This window comes from Thunnus thynnus, chromosome 23 (assembly GCF_963924715.1).
Source record: "Thunnus thynnus chromosome 23, fThuThy2.1, whole genome shotgun sequence".
Lineage (NCBI taxonomy): Eukaryota > Metazoa > Chordata > Actinopteri > Scombriformes > Scombridae > Thunnus > Thunnus thynnus.
This window is the reverse complement of record NC_089539.1, coordinates 12,425,991-12,452,188: the sequence shown is the minus strand read 5'-3', so window position 1 is coordinate 12,452,188 and position 26,198 is coordinate 12,425,991. Positions and strand designations below refer to the sequence as shown.

Genomic DNA, 26,198 nt, shown 5'->3' with positions numbered 1-26,198 from the left:
ACCGATTCAGATCACACAGCAGTTTCTCAAAAATCCTTTCAACGCAGAAAAAGGAAAGAGGTTTACCTCAAACACCAGCTGCAGCCATGAACTCACAGTTAAAATTAATAAAGGGTCATTTCACCCCAAAAAGACAAGACTGCTTGACTTGCTACGTGTCTAACATGAGACAGCTTAAAGTTAAATTTATCCATGCACTTATTTTAAAAATTACACTACATTTCTCCATAAGAAAGACAGAAATTAAATTCATCTTAATAGATTAACGGGTCACTCTGATAATTTTACACATGAAAATTAGTTTAGTCCTCATGAGGAATGCTATTTAGCCTGATATAGTCAGGATATATCGGTCTGTGCTGGAACAATTTTGAGCATTCTGCTTTTTTTTAAAACCTGTTTTTCGCAAATCCCCCAAACTTTATTGAAGTGCAATATTAAATCCAGATTAACTTCTTAAACAACAGCAGGCTGACTTGTCTGTTGAAAACAAACAGTACATAGAAATGGACTTCAGGGACCGCAAAAGTGTTGACTGTGTGAATGCAACACAGAAATATGGTTACAATAAAACAAAAACAACAAAGATTGTTTTGATTAAATCATAACTACCTGCATTTTCTTAATAGGGTTTCTACATGTTTTCAGATATGTCTTTTAAAGTAATGAGTAAAAACTGGCAAAATGTTGGTAATGCTTCATTTTATGGGTCTGTAATTTTTTAATCAACTCTGTAATTTGGTACTAATCAGGACAAAAATATTGACAGTGTTCAATTAGTACACTTTCATTTAAATTTACTGCTAGTTTAACCTGGAGAGTCTCTTAGGCAGTGAAGCTGAACATGTAAAAATGTGAAGTGAGCATACGCTTCAACAAATATATGAATAATAATTGTGAATTCTAAATTCATATTTAACTGAAGTAGATAATTAAAAGAATTTCCTATTTTTCCTATAATTTGCACCAAATTACATAGTTACCTCTCTAAACTTCCTATGAAATTATTAGGCAATTACAGACCCATAAAATAACATGTTACCTAAATGTTATTTGGATTTTTACTTTGCCATTTTGGTACATGTGTATAGTTTATACATGTTGTCAAAAACACTGGAAAGAGGTCAGAAAAGGTCAATACTGAACAAGAGAAATGACATTTTAAAATCAAATACACCAGCGTAAGGAAAAATGAATCAAACATTTCAAACTGACAGGGTGGCATCTTTAATTGATGTATTGTTGACAATATAGCAAGTTAGGTTAGTTAAAATATCAGTTGTGTTGGGAGAGAATTTGGGACAACCAACATATACATACAAGTAAAACAACAACAACATAAAGAAAAAAAAGTATTCACAAACACGTTTTCATCCATCACACACACACACACACGAGGCATTCACACATGACAACACACACACACACACACACACACACACACAAACAGAAGCTAAAGGCTTGACAGTCAAAAAAAAAACAAAACGAAAAAAAAAACATTCATACTGCCAATTCAGTCAAGCAGTTTTGGATATTCTTCTGTTGGTACAAAAATGGTCGTTTTGACAAAAATAATAATAATATTATCTAGTGTGGTCATCTCCCTAACCTGCCCTCTCTGCTTTCGGTCAAACTAGTCGCTGTATGTACAAGTGAGAAGGCAGTATGGCCGCATTGTTCGCAAGTAAGGATATTTACTGCAATATTTCTGGCATTTATTTTTCTCCTTTGTCATACAAAATAATATTTCTCTGAGGTAAGAACAGAGACAGTATCAAAATAGTAAAATCAAAATTTTTACTAAAATGCACCCCATAATTGGAAAAAGAAAAAGCCAAACTGTGTCTAGAACAATTGGATAACAAATGATTTTTGACAGGTACAGTAACATTAGTGACAGTTGCAAAAACAGAAAAGGGGGGGAAAAAAATTACAATAGCGTGACATTTGTTTCCGTACGTGACTGGCTGTGAGGTTTATCAGCTTGTCAGTGTCCAAGGTGGATGGTCTGAGCCAGAGGCAGGGGATGGGAGTCAGTGACATCACAGGTTGTGGTAGCACTGGGGAAACTCCAGCTGACAACGTGTTATGCTGTTGATGTAAAGCAGCACAATGTCTGAAAATATTGCGCAGCCAGAAAACAAATTATTAGCTGGAGTTTTAAACGTTTTTAAAAAAAGACTGAGCATCTATACCCAGGCTAGCAGCTCTGTGAGGCTGTACTTAGGCACAGCGGTTAATTGAGTTAAATGCTAACAGTAAGCATGCTAACAAACTCACAATGACAATGCTAACTCGTTTTTGTTAAGCAAGTATAATGTTGACTATGACCACCATCTTGGTTTGGCGTGTTAGCATGTTTGCTAAACTGAGACTGATGCGAATGTCATTAGTTTTGCAAGTATTGGACAAGTTAAAAGTTTGACCTGATGATGGTGCTAGAGTAGAAATGCTAGATGAATGGAGGGATCACTTAAGTTTTTTTTTTTTTTTTGGCATTTTGCCTTCATTTGAGAGTCAGTGTAGCGAGGGTCCCCTGGCTGTGAATTGCAACATGAACGTTGCAGTTATATGGTATGCACCTTGACCATTAGGCCACCCCACTAAAGTTATATTCATCCTAAGGGGAGTGTGAATGTCAGTACCACATTTCTTATAGAAGATTTCTTGATAGTTGTTGAGAAATTTTTACCAAAAACCACAAATGTAATGATGAGGCTATCCCTTGAGCCAAGATGCTAGCATGGCTAAATATAACACAGGTTAAACTATTGATTTAACGGTTTTTCTGGAGGAACCGTTTTAGGTTATCTTTCCGCATGTTTGAAGCTGCTCAGCAACATGTGATCCTGTACTGGCTGCTTGTCTACAGTATATGTTGTCAAAACTTAAATGGGAGAAATGTTGCATCCATTGAGCATCTTCTTCTGCCAATGCTCTTGACAAAATTCCTGTGATGTCACTGGCTCATAGCTCCTCATTAAGTCGGTCCTAGCTCTGCAAAAGAAAAATTTCTTTCATTCTGAAAAGGCCAGCTCAGCAATGTGACGAAAACACACCTGGAAACAGGAGTGACTCTCAACCGAGATGCTCTGAATGGGAAGATAATTATCTCCAAAAAGGCATCAACATCAGTAAGATCCCATTTAAACCTAGGCAGTAAATTCTACTGTAAAATCCATGCAAGAGTGCAAGGTGCCATCCGTGGGCACATTCACACTTTTTTCCCCCAGAAGCACTTCTGTTGAAAGTTTCCCTGCTTTTCATGAGTTAAGGCAGTGATACCAAGGGAAACTGTGCTCCACCAACTGCCAAAGCATGGCTGGTTTTTAATCACAAAGGAACATGTTGCTGTCGGGAAATATTTCTAATGCAGAGCCTTACTTTTCTGCCTCTTTCAATATTGCTCAGGAGAAACACGGCTCATCGCTCCGTGTTTGTCACAAAACTGCGTTTCCCTCCAGAATGAAAAGTCGGTAAAGGAAAAGGAAAAGTGTTTCTCTATTCCCCCGATCGACAAGTACATTTGCATAAAGGAATACTACACGATCCTTTAAAGGAAGAAGATGTCAGCACACACACACGCACACACACAAATCCAATCAAACTCACACAAACACACACACACACACACACATCAGAACCAACATTTAACATACATTTCAGCCCAGAAGCCACATATTTAATCTTCCATAAACACATAGTTAGATCATCTTCATTCCAGTGAAGACAATTTCTGTGATGTATTTTTTTTTTTTTTTTTTTACATCAACTCTTGGTCTTATACAGCAAAGACTGGTTTCAAGAGCATTCGCCACTATGAAGACCCAATCCAAAAATGTTGACTCTTCCTAGTCAACCAGAAAAATCTCATCTTTCTAACTCACTTACAGTAGTTTTGTTAAGATTATGGGCTTCTCCAGGACTCAGAAATTATTGGTGGAAATTGAGCTTTTCACATCACTTTGAGAATGAAAAAACCTTTCCTCCATGTACGATATTTATGATTTTGTGGTATGATTGGATTGTGGATTGGGCATTTATGATGTGAATGCTCTGCGGGCAACATAATGGCAAGCAGATGATCATTTCTATACCTTCAGAGATGCACCAATAACATTTTTTTTTTTTTGGCAGAGTAAGAGTACAAAATATTCAGGAAGTACTTGATACATTTTGGCCTTTTATAATTTTTGGCCATAACTACTGATTAAAAAGTAAGAGAGCTGGAAAAAAAAAGAATACCTTCATCACCCATAATTACGGTAAAATACATAGTTAAGTTAAGTGTTCATAATTTTCTGTTTCAAAGTAGAAGCAACATACAATATTAGCCGTGGTCAGTCAATGTTATCGGTGCACCGTTATATACCGTGATCATCGTTTTCTTTTCTTCACATAAAAGACAAAGCTAAGTAGATTCAGACATGTAGTTTTTTTTTTCTAAACACTTCTGTACACAATACACGGGGCACGGTCATTGGTGTGGGTGTGGCTTCATATTTCTCTCATTTCGTCTCTTTCTTTCACGACATTTCTCGCTTTTGACTCACCATGGCTTCACTCCGCGTGCAGCGCCCAGAAACTCCTACAATCATCTTGTTTGTTTATTTGTTTGTTTTGTGTGTCGGCATGGAAAAGTCTGCTGACACGTTGCCTATCAGCAGCCAAACACATTCTTACCTTGCCATATGTCCAGCCTAGTGCAACATGTCGTAGTTGGATTTGACGGCGGGGCAGCAGCACGAGGATGTGAATGCATGGTTTATCGTCATAATCTGCAGCTTCTCTCCCTCTACACGTCTGTCATTCCTGCCGCTTACTGTACCTCTCACACATCTTCTCTTTCTCTTTTTTCCCCCTCTCTCAAACTCATTGAGGTGTTTTGCCGTTCATCAGAGGTGTGTGAGTTACCAAATCTCTCATTCCCCACTCCGGTGGAGAACTATGAGCTGAGGGTGAATTTCTGTGAATTTTAAGATTTTAGGAACAATTTGGGGGAGTTTTCAGGCTTCGGGTGTGGGGTCTATTAGCAGTGTACGCTACCTCCGTATTTTGGGGTGACGTTGGAGGCCAGAAGGTGAAGGGTGCCAGAGGATGACAGGGAGGGGTAGATTGGAGGATAGGGTGGTAGGAAAGGGATTCATAGTGCCGTGCTTCAGTGCAGCAGCTCTTCAAGCTCACTGTCTTTGAGCTTCGCATTGTCTCTGACTTTGTCGAATGTGTACGTTTTCACAATCTTCCCGTTCTGGAAGACTGTGTGCAGCAGGTCCTGGAGATGAACAGAAAAACAAGTTAGGGTGAATATAGAGAAAAGGGAGTATAGAAGATAGGAGGGTGACAAGGGAGAGAGAGAGAGAGGGGCAAAGGAAACAGAAAATGTGGAGGTGAGTGTTGATGAAATTCATTCCTGAGTGCTAAAGCATTTATATACAATACAGTCAAAAGTTTGGACACACTTTCTCATTCAAGTGAACAGGAAGCTGTATCCAAACTTTTAACTGGTACTGTAAACAAAACTGTGTGTGCTACTGTGGGTTACTGAACTCACCACGCCATACTCCTCCAGGTCACCCTTGCCCTCTTCCAGGGTCACAAAGTCTCCACTCTGAGTCCAGTGCAGAGACAGGCGGCCTTTCTTTGACCTCTTGTTGGGGTCTGCCACTGGATCCTTGAAAACATTCACCTGAACCGCAGCGCAAAAAACAATATCACATTAAAACATGGGAATTGGAATTTTAAAATCACTGTTATGCTAAGTGCTGTACTTAAAAATACACAAAAATAGAAGATTTAGACAAAAAGATGAGGTGAAGTTCAGCACAGATTCATCTGAGGTTAAGTCAGCAAAATAAACTCATTTAAAGATATAAAGAGACTGAAAACAAACTAAATGCATGGTTTACTCTGTGTAACTACAATGTTTTAAAACAGATTCTAATCCCAGAGCCTCTGTCCTCACCCCGAGGCCATTAGTGACCACATAGCTGCATTTGAAGGAGCAGTTGAGCAGATCTCTGGTCAGTTTCTGCAGCAGAGCCCCTCCAGAGCCGAAGGCAATGTTCTCAATGGACCACCTGTGTTGCTTCATACCCTCCACTATCTGTGGAAAAACAAACAGTCAAAACAAGAAGCAACACATCTAGTCTCCTAATGAACAGTGTGTTTGTGTGTCTATACCTCTTGCAGTGTGTTGATATCCACTCCATCTCCTTGTATGACTCTAATGTAAGGTGGGAGCACCTTAAAACCTTTAGAGTTCTCCACTGGAGCAAACTTCTTACCCAGGATCTCCAAAACCTGGCAGAAGTAAAATAAAAGAGGAAGAGATGACAGATATGGTCATCACACATATCTAAGTGTCCTGGTTTGGGTTAAGATCCCTGAAAGGTCATTTGAACGGCTGGTCATGGGAACGCACCTTCAAAACCGTATCAAGCGGGTTTCCTGAGTCTGGTCGGACAACCAGCGGGGCGTCTGCGCTGCGCGACTCTATCAGCCCCCGAAGGTCTTCGCCCCAGATCTTCTCACAGGCGTTGTAGATGTCGTAGCTGTCGCTGACTATGGATACGGGCACGCTGGGAAACTGCTTGATGATGTGCTCAAAGGCATCTTTCTCATGGTCCTTCCCCCACGCTGTGATGGTACTGTGGAGAGAGCAGCAGAGATATTACAATGCTTTCTCTTCCCATATGACTGATCAGCAATTTAACATATTATACACAGCTTCTTTGGTTGATTTTAGAAATGAACAAACACCTAAACTAGCAAATAAACGTGAATAGCTTTCCATCATCCATTAAAAACATGAAGAAAATGAGAAAATCAGATAGGTTCATGAGACCTTGAGGTTAACTAGTTTTTAAAGGAAGCCTATGAGGGCAAAAGAGAAATTAAACAGGTAAAAATGTTTGCGCAACATAAGGACACGAACAGCTGAAGGCAGTCATAAGACATTCATCATGTTGCAATTCCACAAATTGTCCAGAAGAGGGCAGTCCACCCAAGGTTTTAGTCTTTGATGAAACCGGCCTTGGGCCAAATTATATTTTTAAGGGTTTTAATAGGTTTGTTTTAGCCTAGTTAGATACCATACATGCATATTTATGTTATTAGTTAAGACATTAGGGCATGCATTAAGACTGTGTTCAATTACTTCTTGATTTTTAAGTTAAAGGGTTAGTTCACCCACTCTACAAAAAACATATCTTTCCAGCCTGAAAATAATTTTGTTTTGAGGTTTCTGAGATTTGTACCGCCGCCCAATTTCACTGGAAGTACTTCTTCCAAAGAAATAGCCCTTGTGTAACCTGTTCACAGCCCACACAGAGTAAACCAAAGCTGCCTGGCACTCAATCAAGAACAAAACAAACTCAGAAAGATGGTATGTTTTAATACTATTTGACACAATAGAAAGACTTGCTCTGAATTATACTTATAATTCAGTCTTTACAGAGCAGATCTGATTATTTACTGCTTGGTATTTTTTTATTTCAACATTAGCTTCTCTACATCCATTCTGAAAAGTGTTTATTTTTCTTGACAGGGCATTTCTGTTTCACTGAAAGCGTACAATAAACACTGGAAGAGACTCAAAAGTTTTGCACACAAGGTTTGAAGGTGACACACCCCTGCTCTACGACAACTTCCCTCCCTTTCCTCTACATGGAAATCAAAGTGGAATTTCACTGTGACTCCTCCCCTCTGAGGTAAAAAACCAAACACATTGTAAGAGGGGGTCGTTACATAACGGTTGCTATGACAACCACTGCCACCATCCCACAATGCACTGGCGCGGGAAAGAAGGGTGCGCTGGAGCAGCAGTAAATGCCCTGGTGGTGAGGAAGAGGCGACTCTGTGTGCATGAGAGCCAAACAGAAATGGTGACTATGTGTGTGTGTGTGTGTGTGTTTGTGTGTGTGTGTGTGTGTGTGTGTGCATGCAGGATAAATGGATCATTTCCATAAAACAACGCCAGGGACATGTGAGTCAGGGCAGCAGCCAATCCAAATCTTCACCTCCAGCCGATCACAGCCCCATGAAACCGAGATAGATGAAGCACATAATGAGTGTGAGGGTGACCGCGCTCTAATCAGGGGAGCAAATTAACACCAATCTCAGCCAAATGATGGGTACATTTTCACTCCGGCTGATAAAATCCATCTACTTTTGGCAGATAACCAACTATTATTTGGAGCAAGTTTACTACTTTGGAAATCAATTTGGCTTGTGGATGAAAAAGTTTGCTTCCAGACCTGGCTCTTCGCCAAAACGTGGAATATCTCACTAAAGAGAGCCCTGGAGATGAATAGACGTGCCTTCTGTAGCGCTGTGCTTTCTGGGAATATGTGGGAATGCATGGCCTATGATGTTAATTAACATTGAGCACAGGAATTTAGAAACCTCTAGGGACTCAATTTTATGCTTGAGGTTTCTGTGAACCTTGTACATCCCTTAAAAGGAGTGTTGGACACTTTGGCAGACACCCATCATTACTTGGAGGTCTTAGACTACTGGTGTAATAATTAAAGTAGGTGGTGAACTAGTGCCCTACATCACACTGAAAACAATGCCACTTAACCTTCTGTAAAAGCCAGGAAACACTCCAAAGCTAAGAAAAGTAGGTTAGACAGCGAGATCCTCTATCTCTTATTAAGCATGATAGGTACCTGTGCTCTGCAGCAGGCACTGAGAAGCCTGGAACGGGGTCCTTGGTGCCGTAGTACTTCTTAATGACTCCGATGCCGGCAACCGTGTCTGTGCCCTTGAAGTTGACCAGATGGGCGGAGGCCCCGATACCTGCAGTCTGCAAACAGGAAGGAGAAAGGTTATGGGGGATAAATGGCAAAGACATCACTTATTAATCCATCTATTTATTTTTAACTCGCTAAGATGTTTTATTTTAGTTGTTTACTACGTCTACTGTAATTTACTTCATACCTCTTGTGAGGAGACGCCCCTGTAGCCGAAGTCATGTAGTTTATACTCTAGTCCATCCAAGTTCCCAGAGGTTTCTAGGAGGTACTTGGCGAGGATCTTCTTCTGCTCTCTCGAGTTGGTCGCCACTGTGATGGGATACCAGATCTGCACCAGGATGGTCTGATGGAGGAAGAACAGATTTGTTTTTATATCAGAGTGATATTCAGTGGAAAGCTTCACTTCCTCTTATTTCCCAAACGCATCTATGATTAAAAAAATGGAATGTTTTCTAATGTTTTTCAGGAAAGACGAGGAAAAACTGTCTTGCAAGTGCCTACAAAGTCCCATACGTGAAAATTCAATTTAAGTGAACCAAAAGTAGGTTTTTTTAAGTGCTGATAAGACAAGTGAATGACTGGTCCAAACTTTCTTGTTTTTTTTTAAGTATTCAACTGGTACTAAAACCTAAAGCTAACAGGCTCAGAGGGATCAAAGGGCTCAAGCAAACTCTGGGAATAGTACATTCCTCAAAGCCCCATGTCAACTCTGGACCAGAGTCATAGATTTCAATATGAAAACAAGTGGCTTATCTGTACTCGCCGCCACCTGGAAAATTTTATGAATGCACCATTTCTACAATCAGAAGTGGACAGTGCATGTTTGTGAAGGTCCGCCTATCTATGCTTCTGTACAAACATTCATTTCTAGGAAAAGGCCCTGAGGTATAAAATCCACATGTAGCTTAATATTCTACACTGATTTATTTGATTCATTTACTCCTAGAAAGAGAAATCAACTTTACACAGAGACCACTTTGTCCTACTACAATAAACAGCAGATATTTACCGTGATTACACATTGTGTTTGCATCACAACTAATATGACAGGAATGACAGCTAAAGTAAGTAAACGTGTGTCAAAACTCAGGGGCAATAGACAGATAATGAGTAAACATGATTTTCAAAACTATGCAGTGTGTGTGTTTTCCCTCTGACCCTGAGTGGGTCACATGCCTCCTCAGACTAATCATAATCTAAACCATAATATGGACTCATGTGACTGCAAGAGCAGGGCGCACACAAAGACACACACTTTGCCTTATTTGCATGTCGACCTTTTGTGAGAAATCTATATGTAACACTTAACATATATAATAACTGCAACACGATTGAATGTAGATATAAACACATTCAAAGTTGCACAATTTGTTCTACTTTCATGAGATCTAGAGAAATCTAAATGTGTTTTTGTGTAAAGAATTACGATGATTGTGACATTTATATGATTACAGTAAGTGATGATCATGTGACAGTTTGTGATGATCATGTGACAGTTTGTGATGATCATGTGACAGTTTGTCAGGGATAATGGGTCCGCACAACGGTAAAAACAACACTCGGGAAAGAATGTGTGCACCCACGCACGCACAGACATACAATCACATACACACGTGCCAACATAACTTCTCGGTCAATGTCCCAGAACAAAATGGAGGGAGATGAGGAATGAGAATGGGGGACGAGAATGAGGAAGGTAGGGGGTAATAGAAAGTAATAGAGAGCGATAAAGACTGGAAAGAAAAGGATGTGAAAGAGAGTATGACAAAGTGACAGAAAGTAAAAAGAGCGAGGGAGAGAGAAAAGAGAAACAGAGTTTAACCTAATGACGCAGCTCAAGGACACCAGGCTGAATGTCTAATTTTACATCAGCCGTGAAGAATGAACATGTGTGCGTGTGTGTGTTTATGCGTGTATTTATATCAGCTGAGGAGACTGGCAAAGTGTGCGTATGTGTGGTGTATCCAAATTTATCAGGACAGAGTGTGTGTGTGTGTGTGTAGGGGGGGTCACTGTGCCATTCAGAAGACATAGGACTTAATAAATCTGTTCAGATACTTTCAAAAGCTAACTGCTTTCTTTCTGCGTCAAACGATATAAACAAAGAAAGCATGTTGTGGTGTTGCTTTAATCATATTCTTAGAAATCACTGCATGGTTTAACTGTGGAAGCAACGGAAACAACGTATTTATGAATGGGGCCGACATGGTGAGAGAGAGCGCATGAGTGGAAGTGAGGAGTTAGAGAGAGACGGAGTCAGAGTGAGGATATTGCTCATGGTAAATGAATTTAGTTCTGCCGAGTCATTGCGGACAGTCTGTTCATGCAGCATTAAGTTCATGAGATCTTCCTGATCTCTGGGCGGAGCAACACTACGCATTAGCTACTGAGGCCGCCCCATTAAAAACTCCAGACTGCCTGCTCACATCACTAAAATCAATCAAATTCTGCTGTACTTCCTGTCACACAAAACACACTCTGTTCCATTTTGTGTTGCTTTTAAATGACAGACCATCAAAGGTGCTTATATTCATCTGATTACTATGACATGAGTGTGATGATTAAAGGGACAGTTCAGTGTTTTTGGGGGAAATACACTCATTCGCTTTCTTGCTTGGAGTTAGATAAGTAGATGGATACCACTCTCGTGTGTGTGCAGTAAATATTTAGCTGGAGCCAGCAGCAGGTTAGCTTAGCTTAGCATACAGAGTGGAAACAAGGGGAAACAGCTAGCCTGGCTCTGTCCAAGGGCAACAGAAAAAATCCACCTACCAGCACCTCTAAAGCTCACTAATTAACACGTTATTTTTGGTTCGTTTAATCTGTGCCGTGTAAAGGTGTAAAAACCACAACTCAGAAGACAGAAGTTTTGAAATGAAATTGCTTAAAGGTGAAACTAACGGTCCTCACCCTTTGATACAGTCTTAAAGTGAATCACACTGTAACCGAATGAAGCCGGCAGACATTCTCTACTCTGTTGAGAATAATTTCAGTGATGTGATACCTCAGGGAACAGAACATTGGTCAGGGCAAGGAGTTGATTTAGGACTTCAATCATGTTGTCATCTATAGAGACACCAAACAAGCATCTGAAGGATTTTACTGGTACTTGACTAGCTGCTCTTGTCCTTTTCAGCCAACCTGTGTGAATCACTTTGCTGCAGTCACAGCACATTTCTCTGCAGTGATTAAGCAATAAGCCATGACAGGACTGTAGTTCAGTAAGATTTAAGAAGAGGTGAGAGGTGCCATGGGGCACGCTGCCAAGCTTAATTCTTTATGGCTTTTATAAAATTGTTAGCTCTCCCTTGTAATAAAAAGGGCATAAATGTTACTAATATCTTTTGTATTTAATCAATAATCAAATAAAGCAAACTATTAAATCCTAATGATGTGCATAGCTGTGTAGTTTTAGTAGCAAGACAAGTAGCACATGAAACTGCTATGAGGTCATAGCAGTGCCAAATTCACAATGGTGTTTAACATGTCGAAGAACTGAACACTGATGCCATTAAAAGCGGCACTCCAGCGATTTAGTATTGCAATTCATAAAGTTGAGAGACTCACAAGAGACACATTTAAAAAAATAAATAAAATAAAATCCTACGTTTCCCAGAATTCAACTAACAGTATCTTTGAGTTAGAGCCTTCCCGCACAAGCTTTCTGTCACAAGCAACACTTTCAAGATAATACAAAATATGATTAAAAAGCTTTACTTTCATCTACCAGTGGGCCTGAAGCCCAGAGCGCTCTAGTTGAATTATACACTTGTATCACGTCAGGACCCACAGGAAATGGCTTCTGGGCCCAGAGGACAAACAAAGCAGACTTACCTCCACCCAGTTGGTGAGCCAGTAGCATTCAGGGTCTGTGCTCTCCACTGTGAACAAAACATTGCCTCGAGGAATGACGCTCCCCTCTGGCACTGCCTTGATTTCAATAGGCAGATGTCCATTGTATTTCTGCAAACACAAAGGTACAAATATCCCACTCAGAATCAGATTTACACTGTCACGGCTTCTTCTGTGTGGCTTGTGCAGAGTGTTAATATCTTTATCTATACTGAGATGACCTGCAAAAAAAAAATACAGACATACATACAGAATTCCTGCATGCTTTTTTAACTGGTCTGGAGCAAATATGTGGGCTGCATTACTAACTAAATTAAAAAAACAAACAAAACAAACTGCACATTGGATGAAAGAAATGTAATCTATAACTAGTAGATCATAGTTGATACCTTAGTGCCAAAACCTGAGCATCATTTGTATGCTTGATCTTGATGATCATGATCAAATCTTTACATTATTGGTAGGTTTTATAACACAATGAAACTGGGAAAAACACTGTACATTCATCTCTCTCTGCTACACTGTGGATGTGGGTTTCTGCAGTGATTTGCAAAAAAACAAAGCTGGCACGTCGAGACTTGATTAAGCAATGTGGTAAGAGATGACAGAGAAATAAGTGATTCGTACAAATGTGTTCTAAAGGTTTATTAACACTTCTTCTCACTTGAGGAGAAGTGTCAGTACAGAGCGCCGTGCTCTCTCCAAGGTGCTGAAACTGAAGCTAACAGTTACCTCTCAACAATCAGAAACCTTAAATTGTCTGTGATTAATTGCTAGTTAGTTGCTGAATCTGACTTGTAACTGAATCTGAATTAGCTGAGCCTGTCTTTCCTCTTATGGTGTTTGGTTTTATCCATTCACAATTTTTGAGGATCTTCCGACCACTTCAAACTCAAATCTTGCAACAAATTCAATCCGCTAAGTAATGAGATTGCAAGCTTGATTTATGTGTAATATGTGTGTTTACCAGGAGAACATTGTGTGTCGTTAGTGTGTGTATACATGTATAAGAAAGACCTTCAGTCTCTCTGATAACAGAGGCATCACCTTCAACATGTTTCATGTGTAAACATAAGCATGTGCTGATGCCTGTGTTTATGTGTCTGTTTCCACTTTCAGCTTTTTCCTCATGAAGCATTCCTTGAAAATATTCCTTGCAACTACTTCCTGGTATGTACTAAAAATATGCACGGACATCTACAAAACTAACACCTTGAAAATTAGTTTTTCTGGACATTTTCAGCAGTCTCTTACCTCCAAAATGTAATTCCATCCCTTCTCGTTGAAAACATCGTCTTGGAAGTGTTCTCTGTATACCTCCTTTGCCTCCTGGATCTTCTCTGGAGTCACTACCTTTCCTGGAGAGGAGGAAGAAGGAGGAGGGGGGGAGAGGGAGAGGGAGGAGTTGGGGAGTGGAGGGAGAAGAAAAAATCAGAAGGATGTGATGTACAAGCAGAGATTTTGGAGAAACACACACCGTTAAACAGAAGGCATTGGAATGCTACATTACTGTCCGCGGTTGTAATTAAATTAGAAGGATCCCGTGCTGACAAGGCGTCTTTGTCCTCACACACACACACACACACACATAAAGAAGCCACTTCCTTGTCTCATTTCAAGTTTGGCTTGTTTCAAGACCATAGAAACAGTTGTATACAACAAACAATAACAGGAAAAAAAACTGTATAAATGTAAGAGGATATCTTGAGTTATATTAGCCGTTTGATTTCAGTGAAATACATTTTGGGAAAATTAATGGAAAATTATTTTTTTAAAAAAAGGTCTCATTTAATGTCACAATATATGGTTAAAAGTCCAAAAAGTCTCCTTTCATATCTGACAGACTGGTTTGGGTAAACAGATGCTTTCGCTTTAATAATTCTGCTGTATCACTCCCCCAATAAAAGTAAAGTTGGAACAATTAAATGATTATTTATGACTTAAGTGCGCTCATGGCGTACACTTAGGCTTCATAAGTTCGAGGTACACGGATGCATCTCTGATAGCTGGTCTAATCATTACGCTCAGAGGGACGCTCTGCGCAGACAGCTGGCCTTTCTCCCTCATACGGTGAAAGAGCAGCTGTGCTTTTGTCTTCCCCCTCTCTGTTATCCCTCCCGCACCTCTGCTACCGCACCATGAAATCCTTTTAAGAGACAGGAGGGAGATGAATTCTTTTCTCTCTTTCACTCTCTTTTTTTCTTTATGTCGCTCTCTCTTTCGTTGCCTTCGGGATCACACTAAATAACTTAAACAGCTACCTTTACAAACTTTGAGTTAACCAGGGTACAGAATATATTGTATGCATTACACTGTCTTACTTCAACCTTTTTCCACTAAATTTTTTTTTTTTCTTCTTAACCTGCTGGCTTTGTGTTATTCTCTGTAAGGTTTAATCATTGCGAAACACCTTGTAACCTTGTGGGTTAAGAGAATGTTGCTGCAGGCCACAATAGCAAACACCTGCACTGCTGAAGTGTCCTTGAGCAATGCATTGAATCTTGAGCAGCTCCAGGCGCGCTGTTCTGCAGCTGACTCTGTACTCTAACCTCGCTCTGGAAGGGAGAGAGCTAAAAGATAAATGTTCTCCCACAGGGTGCAATTAAGTATCAGAAACAGCTCTACAAAGCTTGCAGTGTTGACTTTTTTACCTACAATTACTTAGTACCTGGTTATTATAGTTGAAAATATTTTTTTATATATAGCCTCAACTGGATAACAGTAGAACAGTGGTTGTACTGTGCAGCTCCCACAGTAGGGGAGGATGAAAACATTACATGCATAGTTGACTTCAATAAATGAAAGAATAAAAAAAAAAAAGTCTACGTCTGAGTTACGCAATCCAAGTACTGGAATTTCACCCTTATTTTTTTTGGTAAGTTGACTGAAAACACATTTTTATTTACACAAACGGCTGTAGCAGAGGTGGTGACTTCACAGCATCAAACCTGCCAGCTGCAAAGTCATACAGCTTGGCAGTGTTTACCAGCGAGAAGCTCCTACTGGGTTGGGGGTCATAGCTTCACTGTCACTCAGTCAAAGGCACTTCTATTCTACCACAGGAACGTGATTCAACTCTGAGTCGAGACTTACCTTTTAGGTATTTGTGGAGGATGTACTGTAGGCCGTAGAAGACGGTTTTGTCATATTTGACTTTTCTGCTTTTGGTGGGATCTGTCCTCTTCTCACGGCACTCGAAGTAGGAGTACACTTTACTCGTGTTGGGGGGGTACTGTTTATAATGTGTTACCTGCGGAGAACGGAGACAAATGAGTTGGGTTAATGCTAAAATAACACATTAAACTAACAGCACAACTTAAGGCAACGTCACATAATTCCTAGACACACATCACAGTGTGGTATGTGAAGAGTCACGAGACTTTTTTTTTTTAAATGGCTAAGCCTCAAACTGAGTTAAGTGTAAAAAGGGGGGCTCGTGCTTTATATGCCTTCCAACCTCCATACACACAACTGTGAGAAAATTCATAATCATTATCTGTTTGCTCTTACTGAACTGGTGCCAAATCATTTATTAAAGGAAATGAGCTCTCCATGTCCACAAGCAAGGAGACTTAAAAATGCATGATTCCTTAATGAGGTTAATATACACCAAACGATGTGAGTACATCACTCTTGTTGAGCCCTTCCCCACCACACACACACACGTTTTCAAGATTAGGTCCATTTCCCGAACAAGGTTTCTTACAGATATATACAATTATTCATGTTGAATCGCATGTGCAGGTTTTTGGATGAATCCAGGTCTTGTGATATCATGGCTTTGGTAAACAGGAGCAACTGGATCTGCTATGTGGTTGCCATTTCACAGTGTATACTTGTAAAATACTGGATAGCCCCAGCTTTCAGGGGAACTGATGAAATCTCACAGATAAATGTTGAAACACCTTTCTATTGCATGGCAAGTCTTGCTTTAAAATTGCTAGGCAACGTGTGGAATTGAAAACTGCAAGTTTAGCCTACACACAAAGTCTGAGTTATTCAGGGTCACAACCCAAAGTTAAAGGAGCGCTGCCATCATGGTCTTTTATCTGCGATTACAGCAAACATTCCACTTCAACAAAAGACCCACCAATCAATTCTGTGTGACATTTCACATCTATTGAAATAAATCAAATAACATAGTACTAAAATGTCACAATCGGGGTGAGACACGCCAAACTTTTCCCCACAGATACACGTTTCTCCATTATTCTACGACTGTTGTGTGTGTGTGTGTGTAGTGATCGTCTAATCTATTGCTGTCAGCTGACGGACACCGGGAGCATTGACAGTTAAAAATCAAGACTGTGCAATAGGGCAAACAGTTTGAAAGCATGTCCAGGCATGTTTCGCACACACACAGAGAGAATAAACTGCTTCAAAGAAAAGATACAGTGTCAGCTGTAGCCATCCGGCCATCAATTAAATCCCAGATGACTCCAGGGATTTCCACTGGGAACACTAGGGCATTTGAGGATGTAACCCTCATCACTGTGCTCTATCTATTCAATTCATGTATCATGACATTAGGGAAGAAATGAAGCAGCATTTGACTGTAGCTTCTGACCTTGTCTTCTCAACATGCATATAAAATGTAATCAACTTATTTACATAGGAGTCTTGGGATAACGCACGTTCAATCTGACCCACGTCTGTGAAATAAGCTAACGTCAACGTAAAGCACTGGAAGTCTTGTCAGATGACTTCAGGAAATATTATTCTAAGTGGAACAAGACTCGGTTAAAACCTAGTATATGGCTGGACCGTGTATGGTCATAAAACAGGTATAAATGCAGTTGCAAGAACAATACTTTCCACTCATATCTGGGGATGTTTGATTTGAAAGAGACTTTATTTTAATTTTAACTATTCTATCTCTTAACTCCCCCTGCTCTTTCATCTGTTTGACTCTGCGGATGTCTCGTTTTCACTCTGCATTGAGTATTTTGTCAGAATGATTGTTATTTGGAGCGCTTTAACTGTGCATGTGCCTTTTTTCTGCCTTTTTTCCCGGTCGATGATCACGGAGGCTGCGGTGGAACTTGTGAATAAAAGGTTTTGACAACAGCATTTTGGTTGCAAATTCAGGAGGCTTATCTCCGCCTGGTAACCGCAGTTACAGTCAAATCACAGGCACCAGAGCAGCCCCCCCCCTCCGCCCCCCCCACGCTAAGCTGATATAACAGCTACATGAGTCGCGTGTTTTACCTGCAAGACTCATGTTTTAATGCTGTTGTTCATTGTTTGTGATGTGAAAACGTCAGAGAAAAAAAAAAAGCTCGCGTCCTGGTATTAGGTTCATTTTGAAAGAGCGTCAGCTGTTGAGGAAACGCCAAAACAGCGGCAGTTGACCAATGGTGTAATTTCATCACTCACTCAGTCAGTCACTCACTGACAACTGTGGTTAAAGCGTTGGTCCATGTCAATCAATTCTAAAAAAAGAATTAAGTTACATTTCCCTCAAGGGTAAGGGATGGCATTTTAATAAAAAAATGAACAGCATTTCCCATTTAACAGGGCTTGTCTCTCATTTGACAACAACCTTGGCAAACTATTTCTCGCCATTGTTGCCAAGGTTACACTGGAATAACAGGTATAATTACGTGTGAAAATTACCTTAAGGCTAGATCATAAATCAAGAAAGACAAACATTATCTATAGACAGAATAACAAAGCGGACAAGAGAAGGTGAGAGGAGAAGAAATAAATGTCAATGACCTACTCAGTTTCTTTGACCCCGTCTCTGTCCTTCCCTCTGAGCTTTCGAGGACTCAAAATAGAGTCAAGACACACATGACACTAGTCCCGACCACGTGTGTGTGTACACATTTACTGCCAGACATGCCGATGAATACACACAAATACAGTTTTAAATTCACAAAGCCAGCATCAGTCAACTTTTTAAAAGGCACACTACCTGAACCTCTCATCATTAAAATGATATTAACCATTTCTAATATTACAAAGACGGCACACTTATTGTTCACAAAAAAGAAACCTTTATATTTAGTCTTTATGACATAGTTTTATCAAAAGGAGATCTGGTAGTCAGCATCTTTTTCAGTGTATTCATACTTTCTTCACGTTTCTTCCACAAGACTCAGATCACTATTCTCCCTCTTTTGATGATCCCACAGACTGAAGTCTAGTTTCCATCTAAATGTAGCGCAAATTCTGACAAAATTTCCAGATCATCTGCAAAAAAAATGCTGTGAATTGCGTTTCCATCCACTACTGTTATGCAAATATTAGAAGTTGTGAGCATTTTCTTTTTATCAGATGGATGCTTGTAGTGATGTACACACACAGAATTATCATCTAGCTTCTTTTTAACTCATTGTTTTGATTTATGGCACACAACTTTACCGTTTTGGCTCATTCTCAATAATTTCTGGCAAAAAATCTATGGAAAAATGTACACTACCTACCCTGCATGTAAAAAACAGACAAAGTTAGCGATTAGCAAGTGAACACAATGGTTCATTTTTGCTGCTATAGATTGAGATATTTCCCTCGGGAGTTGGTGGAGACCAGTATGGAGCTACAAGGAGACTGAATAATGGACTTACATTTATCAGGTGGCGAGAAACTTGACTCTTAATGAATCCTAATGCTGCTCCGTGTCTGCTGGATGGGAATTTCTGCTAAGTTTTAAATGAGAAACACACTCACTGACAGCTTTAATGTTTGCCCTGAGTGTATCTGAGTCTACAGATTAATGTTCAGTTCAGTCTTTGATCTGACACAATGATATGTGTAAAGAGGTGGGTTTTTTTTTTCACTGAGATATAACACATACTTCCTCCTTTTGTCTGCACTCGAACGCTGATGGTGGAGAGATACAGAATTTGAGAGTGCAGTGCAGATACAAACAGTTTTGGCTATGTGTATATAATATATTTCAGTGTGTTATGTATATTAATACATTGTAGCACACAGATTGTCATTATAAAACAAGTTATTTCATGGTTGCCCTGTCAAGACTATCAGCTATGTGTCGAACACCAGCTGTTGACAGTGGGGGGAAGCAACTACACGGATAATAAAATCAACAAAATTTGCAGAATTTTTTGAACCTTGTCAACTGCTGTGAATAGTGAGAGATTACAGACTTCGGGTTTTGACAGAGAAAACCCAAACCTGGCTACCAGTAACGCAGGTGCTGCCCCTCTCTTCAAACAGCACAACATCTGAGGCATGCAACAGCTGTTAGTGTGGCATTATAATGCCTAATGGGGCCATCCCATTATCTAAATGCCACCCTCGCTATAGTTATTCTGCTCTGGGAATTTTTTCCCCTCCAACAAAATCCTAGACCCCTACCTACTCGCTCACCGTAATTCTCTTTGGATTTAAGGGTCAGAAGATGTCATATTACGTAATTGTGGTCATACGGCATACAAACTTGTGTTGTGGTATTGCTTTAAAACCTAACAATGACACGCTGTACACCTCCAGCCATGGTATTCTTAAACCTGCCAGACTCCTCATACCAACAATAAACCCGTACATGTGTGTATGTGTGTGTGTGTGTGTGTGTCTGTGTGTTTCCAGACAATAGGCAAGCTTGGCTTTGGGGCTGAGCTTCTCTTTACAATCCCAACAGACAAAACACAAAGGCATTCAGGTGCAGCTTGTTTTTATATCCTGTGAACAAAGTGTATGCCTCTGGTTGGTCTGTGAGTCACTCTTTTAACACACAAGACATGTACGACGAAGGTTATTACACAGTCACGCACAGACAAGATAACACGGATACAACTCGCTTTCGATTAAACAACAGCGCACACCCGAATATATGGCAAACACAGATGTAAGAGGGTCAGTACAGGACTGTTTGGTTCACCTTTTGTGTAACTCCACTGGCTGTTTAAAGAGACAATAACAGTAACTTTAGCCCGGTATGGCAACACAGACGCACCTCGTCTGGCAAAGACGTAACATGATATTGGATCAGTGTCGGCTCAAATGTTTTGTCTTTACCCTCATTTAACTGACCTTTGCTGTCTCTCATGAGCCTTTAAGTATCTGGACTTGAGAAGAAACACACTCAGCAATGATCTGTTTTACGTTGGACACGCTCACACCCGGTAGCTACCAGGAGCAAACGCCGCCTTCTTCTGTTTGCCACTGAGCAGCTCTTCAGGGGAGAAGTGGTATTGATATGTATCAGTTTGGTGATGGTTGAGTTTTGCACAATTTGTTGTGTACAACAATCTTAACATGACATACAGAGTGTGCAAAAGTAGATTATGCTGGTTGAGCCATTGTATAAGGGAGATGTATTTCATGAAATTTTCATTTGTTATGCTGCTCAGGGCTCATAGTTATGTTGTAGCTACAGTATATAACATTAATTACAATGTAGCTGCTTTTCACACTTCAAGGCTTCTTAATTAGGTCAGATTATGGCGTTTATTCTAAAGCAACCACAAGAATCGTTCAGTGATAATACACAGAGATACTTGACACATGATTTGTTAAGGATAGAGGTTAATCTGTGTCTACATTTTGTATTTTTTAGGTTTATAGTGTTTGCTTCCTTAGGCTACAACGGTATGATCCAATAATTCAAACTACCGAAATTATAAACAAGGTCATGAAAACAGAAGCAATGTCACCTGATTATAAAAGAGCACTTCTGTGAAATTCCCTTTTTCTTAACCACCTCCCTTCACAACCACTCATTGTTATTACCATGAATGATGTGAACACGGTAGTGACTGTTCACGATCAATAGTGTGTGCATGACTTGAACGGTCTAGATAAGAAACACAGACGATCGTTATAAGAAAAGATACGTTTTGAGCTCTTAGCTCTCCCTGTGAAAGGCCTTCTACCGTGGAAAAGAAAACCACAAACTATAACTAATAAAATAGATGAAACCAAAACTAATCCTTTCCAAAAAAATGGGAACTAAAATGAATAGAAATGCAGTAAAATCTGTATCCTGGAATTGAAACCAAATGTACAAATCTAAATTAAAACAGTAATAGTGTTTCCCCTATAATAATACAGCCAACAAGAACCCCCGCCAGGCCACAAAATATTTTTTTAAATGTCAAAAATAACGCCAAATATCCATTCATTTGCAAATCAATAGCGCTTGGGAGCTGCTGAGCAGTGCTGTCTCGAAACGTGAGTTAACGTCTGTTTTGTTGCCTAGGAAACTGCAGGTAGCATGACTCCTTTAAAGGAACAGGGCAGCGCGTAAGCAATCAGTGGTTAAGCAAGCGGCAGAAAATGACGGTGACTGCGTGCGGAGCACAGGAAAAGGTTAGCAGGTTTGGTCTGGTGCCAGGCCAAACCACTGAACCTAGGGGAAACACTGAGTAAGTGTGAAACTCGTCATAACTTTGACATTTTTAACTGTGACGTTTTCAAGAAAACTAGGAATTTCCAGTTTAAAAAAATCTAAGTGCTACGTCAAATTCAAGAACTCAAACTACCTACACCCTGTAAGGAGATTCTGGGAGAAAGATATAGTAGTTTTCTTGTAAGTGGCTACATTACATGATAGTGCAATACTTCATGTCTACATCCTAATAAAAACCATATTATTATTTGGGCACACATGCAATTTTTTATATATATACATATATATATATATATATATATATATATAAAAACACAGTAAGTCTATTAAAATGAAAATTACAACAAGACATCTCATTACCTCAATAATTATTAAGACCTGAAATTATATCTAAATTAATAACAGTGGTTTAATAGTGGGCTTTTTATGAAAACTAATTTATCCACACAATACAAAGATTTTATGTTGTGCACAGGATCATTTCCAGTTTCTATGATAATTAAGCTTATAATGGGGTCAAAATGCTAATGTTTTTAATGGAGCTTTATGGTATATATCAATTATTCCAGACATAGTGTAAATATACTGATGTGCCGAGTTACAGAAGGTCAGAACAATGTAAGATTAATCTGCTACTTATCTGTATAACTACTTTTATCTTATTACATCAGACTACATTTTAAAGTCCCCCTACACTCAAAAATCTGTATTTCTTCTTGTTCCTACAGTTGGATGTTTGAGCTTCACTCTGCAGAATGATGATTGTGCAGAGTTTGACACTAGAAGGCTGTTTTCACAGTCATCTGTTGAGAGTGGAAAGTTTCTCTGAGCTCACTGAAAATCAAAATTTTATGGGTTGGGCCTACAAGCAGGATTTGTGACATCACAACTAGTTTGGAAGCCAATCCTAGTCCAATATGCCATAACACAAGTGTGATGTGGAAACTTAAACCTCCAGGGCACAAACACTGAGAATTAACTTTACAGTGAAGTAGGAGAAATCATGTGTCCAGCAGTTAAATGTCTGAAATGAAATATATTTGCATATTCATAGATTCTGGATTTTTATTGAAGGAGAAGAAGTAGATATAATTTTAAGCATTTTAACAACATAATTGAACTTTTTTTTGTGGAAAAACCATATCAGACATAAATTATTATTCAAAGTAGATTATTTTATATATGACTTAAAACACGTCTGGAGGGGATCTGAAGTTCATTGTGCACGTACAGAGCTGTAATATGATCTCAGTCTGAACCTTTTATTTTCAATCTTCATCACTTACATTTTCTCTTTCAACTCAACCTCTCCGGTATCCCCCAACTCCCTCCCTCCCACTTGTCCCTCCATATTCGCTGCCTCTCTGTCCCATCATCACCATCACTGAGTGCTGTCACATGACCGCTGTACCTGGCAACCGTCCCGGGCAACCACTTGCTACGTGCCATAATACATTCCTGCAAATACATTTGTTGTACCGTGTGTTTATGTTCTCTCTAAGAAGTCAGTTTCAAAGATAACGTTATATTTACAATTACACCGATGCTTAAGAGTCGGTGTTTAACTTTTAAATGGCGTTTAAAGGCCCCCGAACGAGTAAAATCAATGTAGTAATTTGTACCAGATAACCTAGCTGTGTCACAGAAGGTCAATACCCGGAATGCTTTTAACTTTCGGTTTTGATTTCTCGAAAGTGATGCTTTTCCTCGCACACTGAATGAGACTTTGCCCATGTGCAGTTCACCCGACTACCCACAGAGCACTTGCTAGCTAGTGGCTAATAATAGCTTCTTTTTTTAATATCAATCCCCTCTGTCTGTGAGCTAGCAAGCTAGCTAATTCAGCTAGTGTGACTAGCGAAGCCGGTGAGAAACTGGCTCCGTAATAATCAGCGGTGCTGGGTGTGAGTTAGCCAGCTCAAAGACGGATGCTTTCTTTCTAAATTTAGGTTGAGCCAGCCCTCTCCTCCTCTTCCAGCAGCTCATTCAGGCCTGCTGTGAACCGACGGAGACCCGGCCACACAGAGCAGTGTGATGGCCTTGGGACTGATGATGAAACCACCTTGACTTTATCAATTTTCATCCATCAGCCGCTCCCCTCCACCCAAGCCAGCCTCCCAACCCCCCGTCTGAAACCGCCATTCGCACGGTACCTTGTATGAATCCGTCGCTAGCATTATGTTGAAGTCGGCGTCTCTGTGCTCCATCTTTCCCCCCTTGGTTGTGAGTCAGTCGCAGCTGTCAGTGTGTTGTGTTGCGCGCCGTGCTGCCGGGACTCCAGCCTGGTAGTGGAGCTGAGCAAAGGGGGAAGGACGAGCGAAGGGGGCCGGGCGGGGGAAGGGGCGGGCGGACGTTCGTCATCAAAATTCCGGCGCCCCCCGGGTATACTCGGTTCTACTCGGCTACGTTATGCCAATTTTTTTCCCTAGAATAGCGAAGTCATGACCCGCCCTACTCTTCCTCTGATTGGCTAGTTTTTGTTGCCTTCGTTGGCTGGGTTGGTTAGGTTTAGACAGAAGGAATGAGATTGGTTAGAGTTAGGGTAAGAATATTAGGGTAAGCCAATCAGAGGCAGAAAAGGGCGGGTCATGACTTCGCCATCCTAGGAAAAATAACATCGTGAGCATAGACTGTAAACCAAACAGCCAATCAGGAACACCAGTTTGAACGAAGATTGTATATAATAAAAAAGATGAGTCACTCAACAATGATTCAGAATCTCTTTATTAGCCAAGCCACTGTACCAAGTAAGTAAATAATTAATATATGTAATAGTGGAGGTTGAATGCAATGCACAATCTAAAGTCCAGTTTTATGAAATATATTAAAGTGACCAGTGCAGGGATTAAGAGAGGGGCGTGACATGTAAAGTCCAGTTTGATAACAGAACAGATCAGCTATTTAGTAGAGCAACAGCTTCTGGAAAGAAAGAGGTTTTTATGGATCGCAGTCTTTTTTGAGACACCAAGGTCAATAAAGATTTTAAAATTTCTACCCATCACAAAAAAATTCAGATTTAACATAATTAACTCTTTATCATATGACTTCTGACATTGTCAAATTGGATACTTAAATGCATACATCGGTATAATAATGTATGATATAATAATATAGTAAAATATATTTATATATAGGCTAATACTATATAGTATAATGATATGTAAAATATCTGCATGTTTTTTGACACATTTTCTTGAATTTTCTTCATCCCTAATGGATTTGTCACAATTCCAAGTGTTTCTATAATTTATAGGAGATAATATTTGTGAATATTGTTTTAGATTAAATATTCACAAACATATTTTTTGTAGATAAACTTAGTGTAGCAAGTGTAAATGTTTTGGTGATTATTTAAAGTGCAAGGCCCACCAAGAATGACATATCATACATGAAATAGTGATTGGTACAACACTAAGCAGCCATATAAGCTTATCATCATGTCCATTGTGAGACATTTATTACTGCAATGTAATGACACTGTTGGACTGGCAGTCTGTACCTGTGTGCCATCAGGCAAACGGTTGAATTAGTTTATGACAGGGAAAATGACTAAAAAGGCAGCCAGCCAATGAACACACATAAAGATTTAAGGACCTATTTGGTGTTTAAAAAAAACGGCTGCAGCACCTTTAAATATATATAACTATAATATGTAGTCACAGATGCATTCAATGCCACCAGATGATAAAGAAACTCCACCACCTCAAGATCCCGCCACTCCTCATCTACTGGGTCCACAACGTCCTCAGCAACAGATCACAGGCTGTAAGAATAGGCACAGTTACATCATCAACCGTCATCACCAGAGCCCCTCAGGGCTGTGTCCTCAGCCCCGTCCTTTACACCCTCTACACAAATGACTGCATCAGCCCTTCACCCATCACCGCATGCTACAAATACTCTGACGACACTGCTATACTGGGACTACTCAATGACAACTCCATCACAGCCTATTAACACTACATTTCTCATGTCACAAAGTGGTGCACTGACAACTATCTCCAACTGAACGTGGACTAAATGAAAATAACCGTTCATTAACACGTCAAACACAACCCCTAACTGGACTGAACCCCACCTCCATCCACAGCTTTGATCAACATATCAGCTTACCAGGATCTCACATATGCTGCCTCCAAAATCACCCACTCCCCTACACCCCAATCTCTCAGACATGAGCTACAGAGCAATCACACACCTTGCAATCACAATAGCGAATGACACTGATGACACCCTCAACCCACACCCCACACTAATGCCATCAGGCCGTAGAT

At 40.0% G+C, this 26,198-nt stretch overlaps 1 protein-coding gene across 1 annotated transcript; it reads right to left on the bottom strand.

The window, feature by feature from the left end:
• Nucleotides 1-1,203: 1,203 nt before the first annotated feature.
• On the bottom strand, nt 1,204-24,237 carry nampt1 (nicotinamide phosphoribosyltransferase 1). Its single transcript, XM_067582474.1, has 11 exons — nt 24,078-24,237; nt 15,702-15,858; nt 13,863-13,966; nt 12,591-12,719; nt 8,941-9,099; nt 8,670-8,806; nt 6,422-6,647; nt 6,181-6,300; nt 5,963-6,103; nt 5,552-5,686; nt 1,204-5,272 (listed from the first exon to the last, which is right to left on the bottom strand). The coding sequence occupies exons 1-11, from the start codon at nt 24,129-24,131 to the stop codon at nt 5,159-5,161; spliced, it is 1,476 nt and encodes a 491-aa protein (XP_067438575.1). The 5' UTR covers nt 24,132-24,237; the 3' UTR covers nt 1,204-5,158.
• Nucleotides 24,238-26,198: the final 1,961 nt, after the last annotated feature.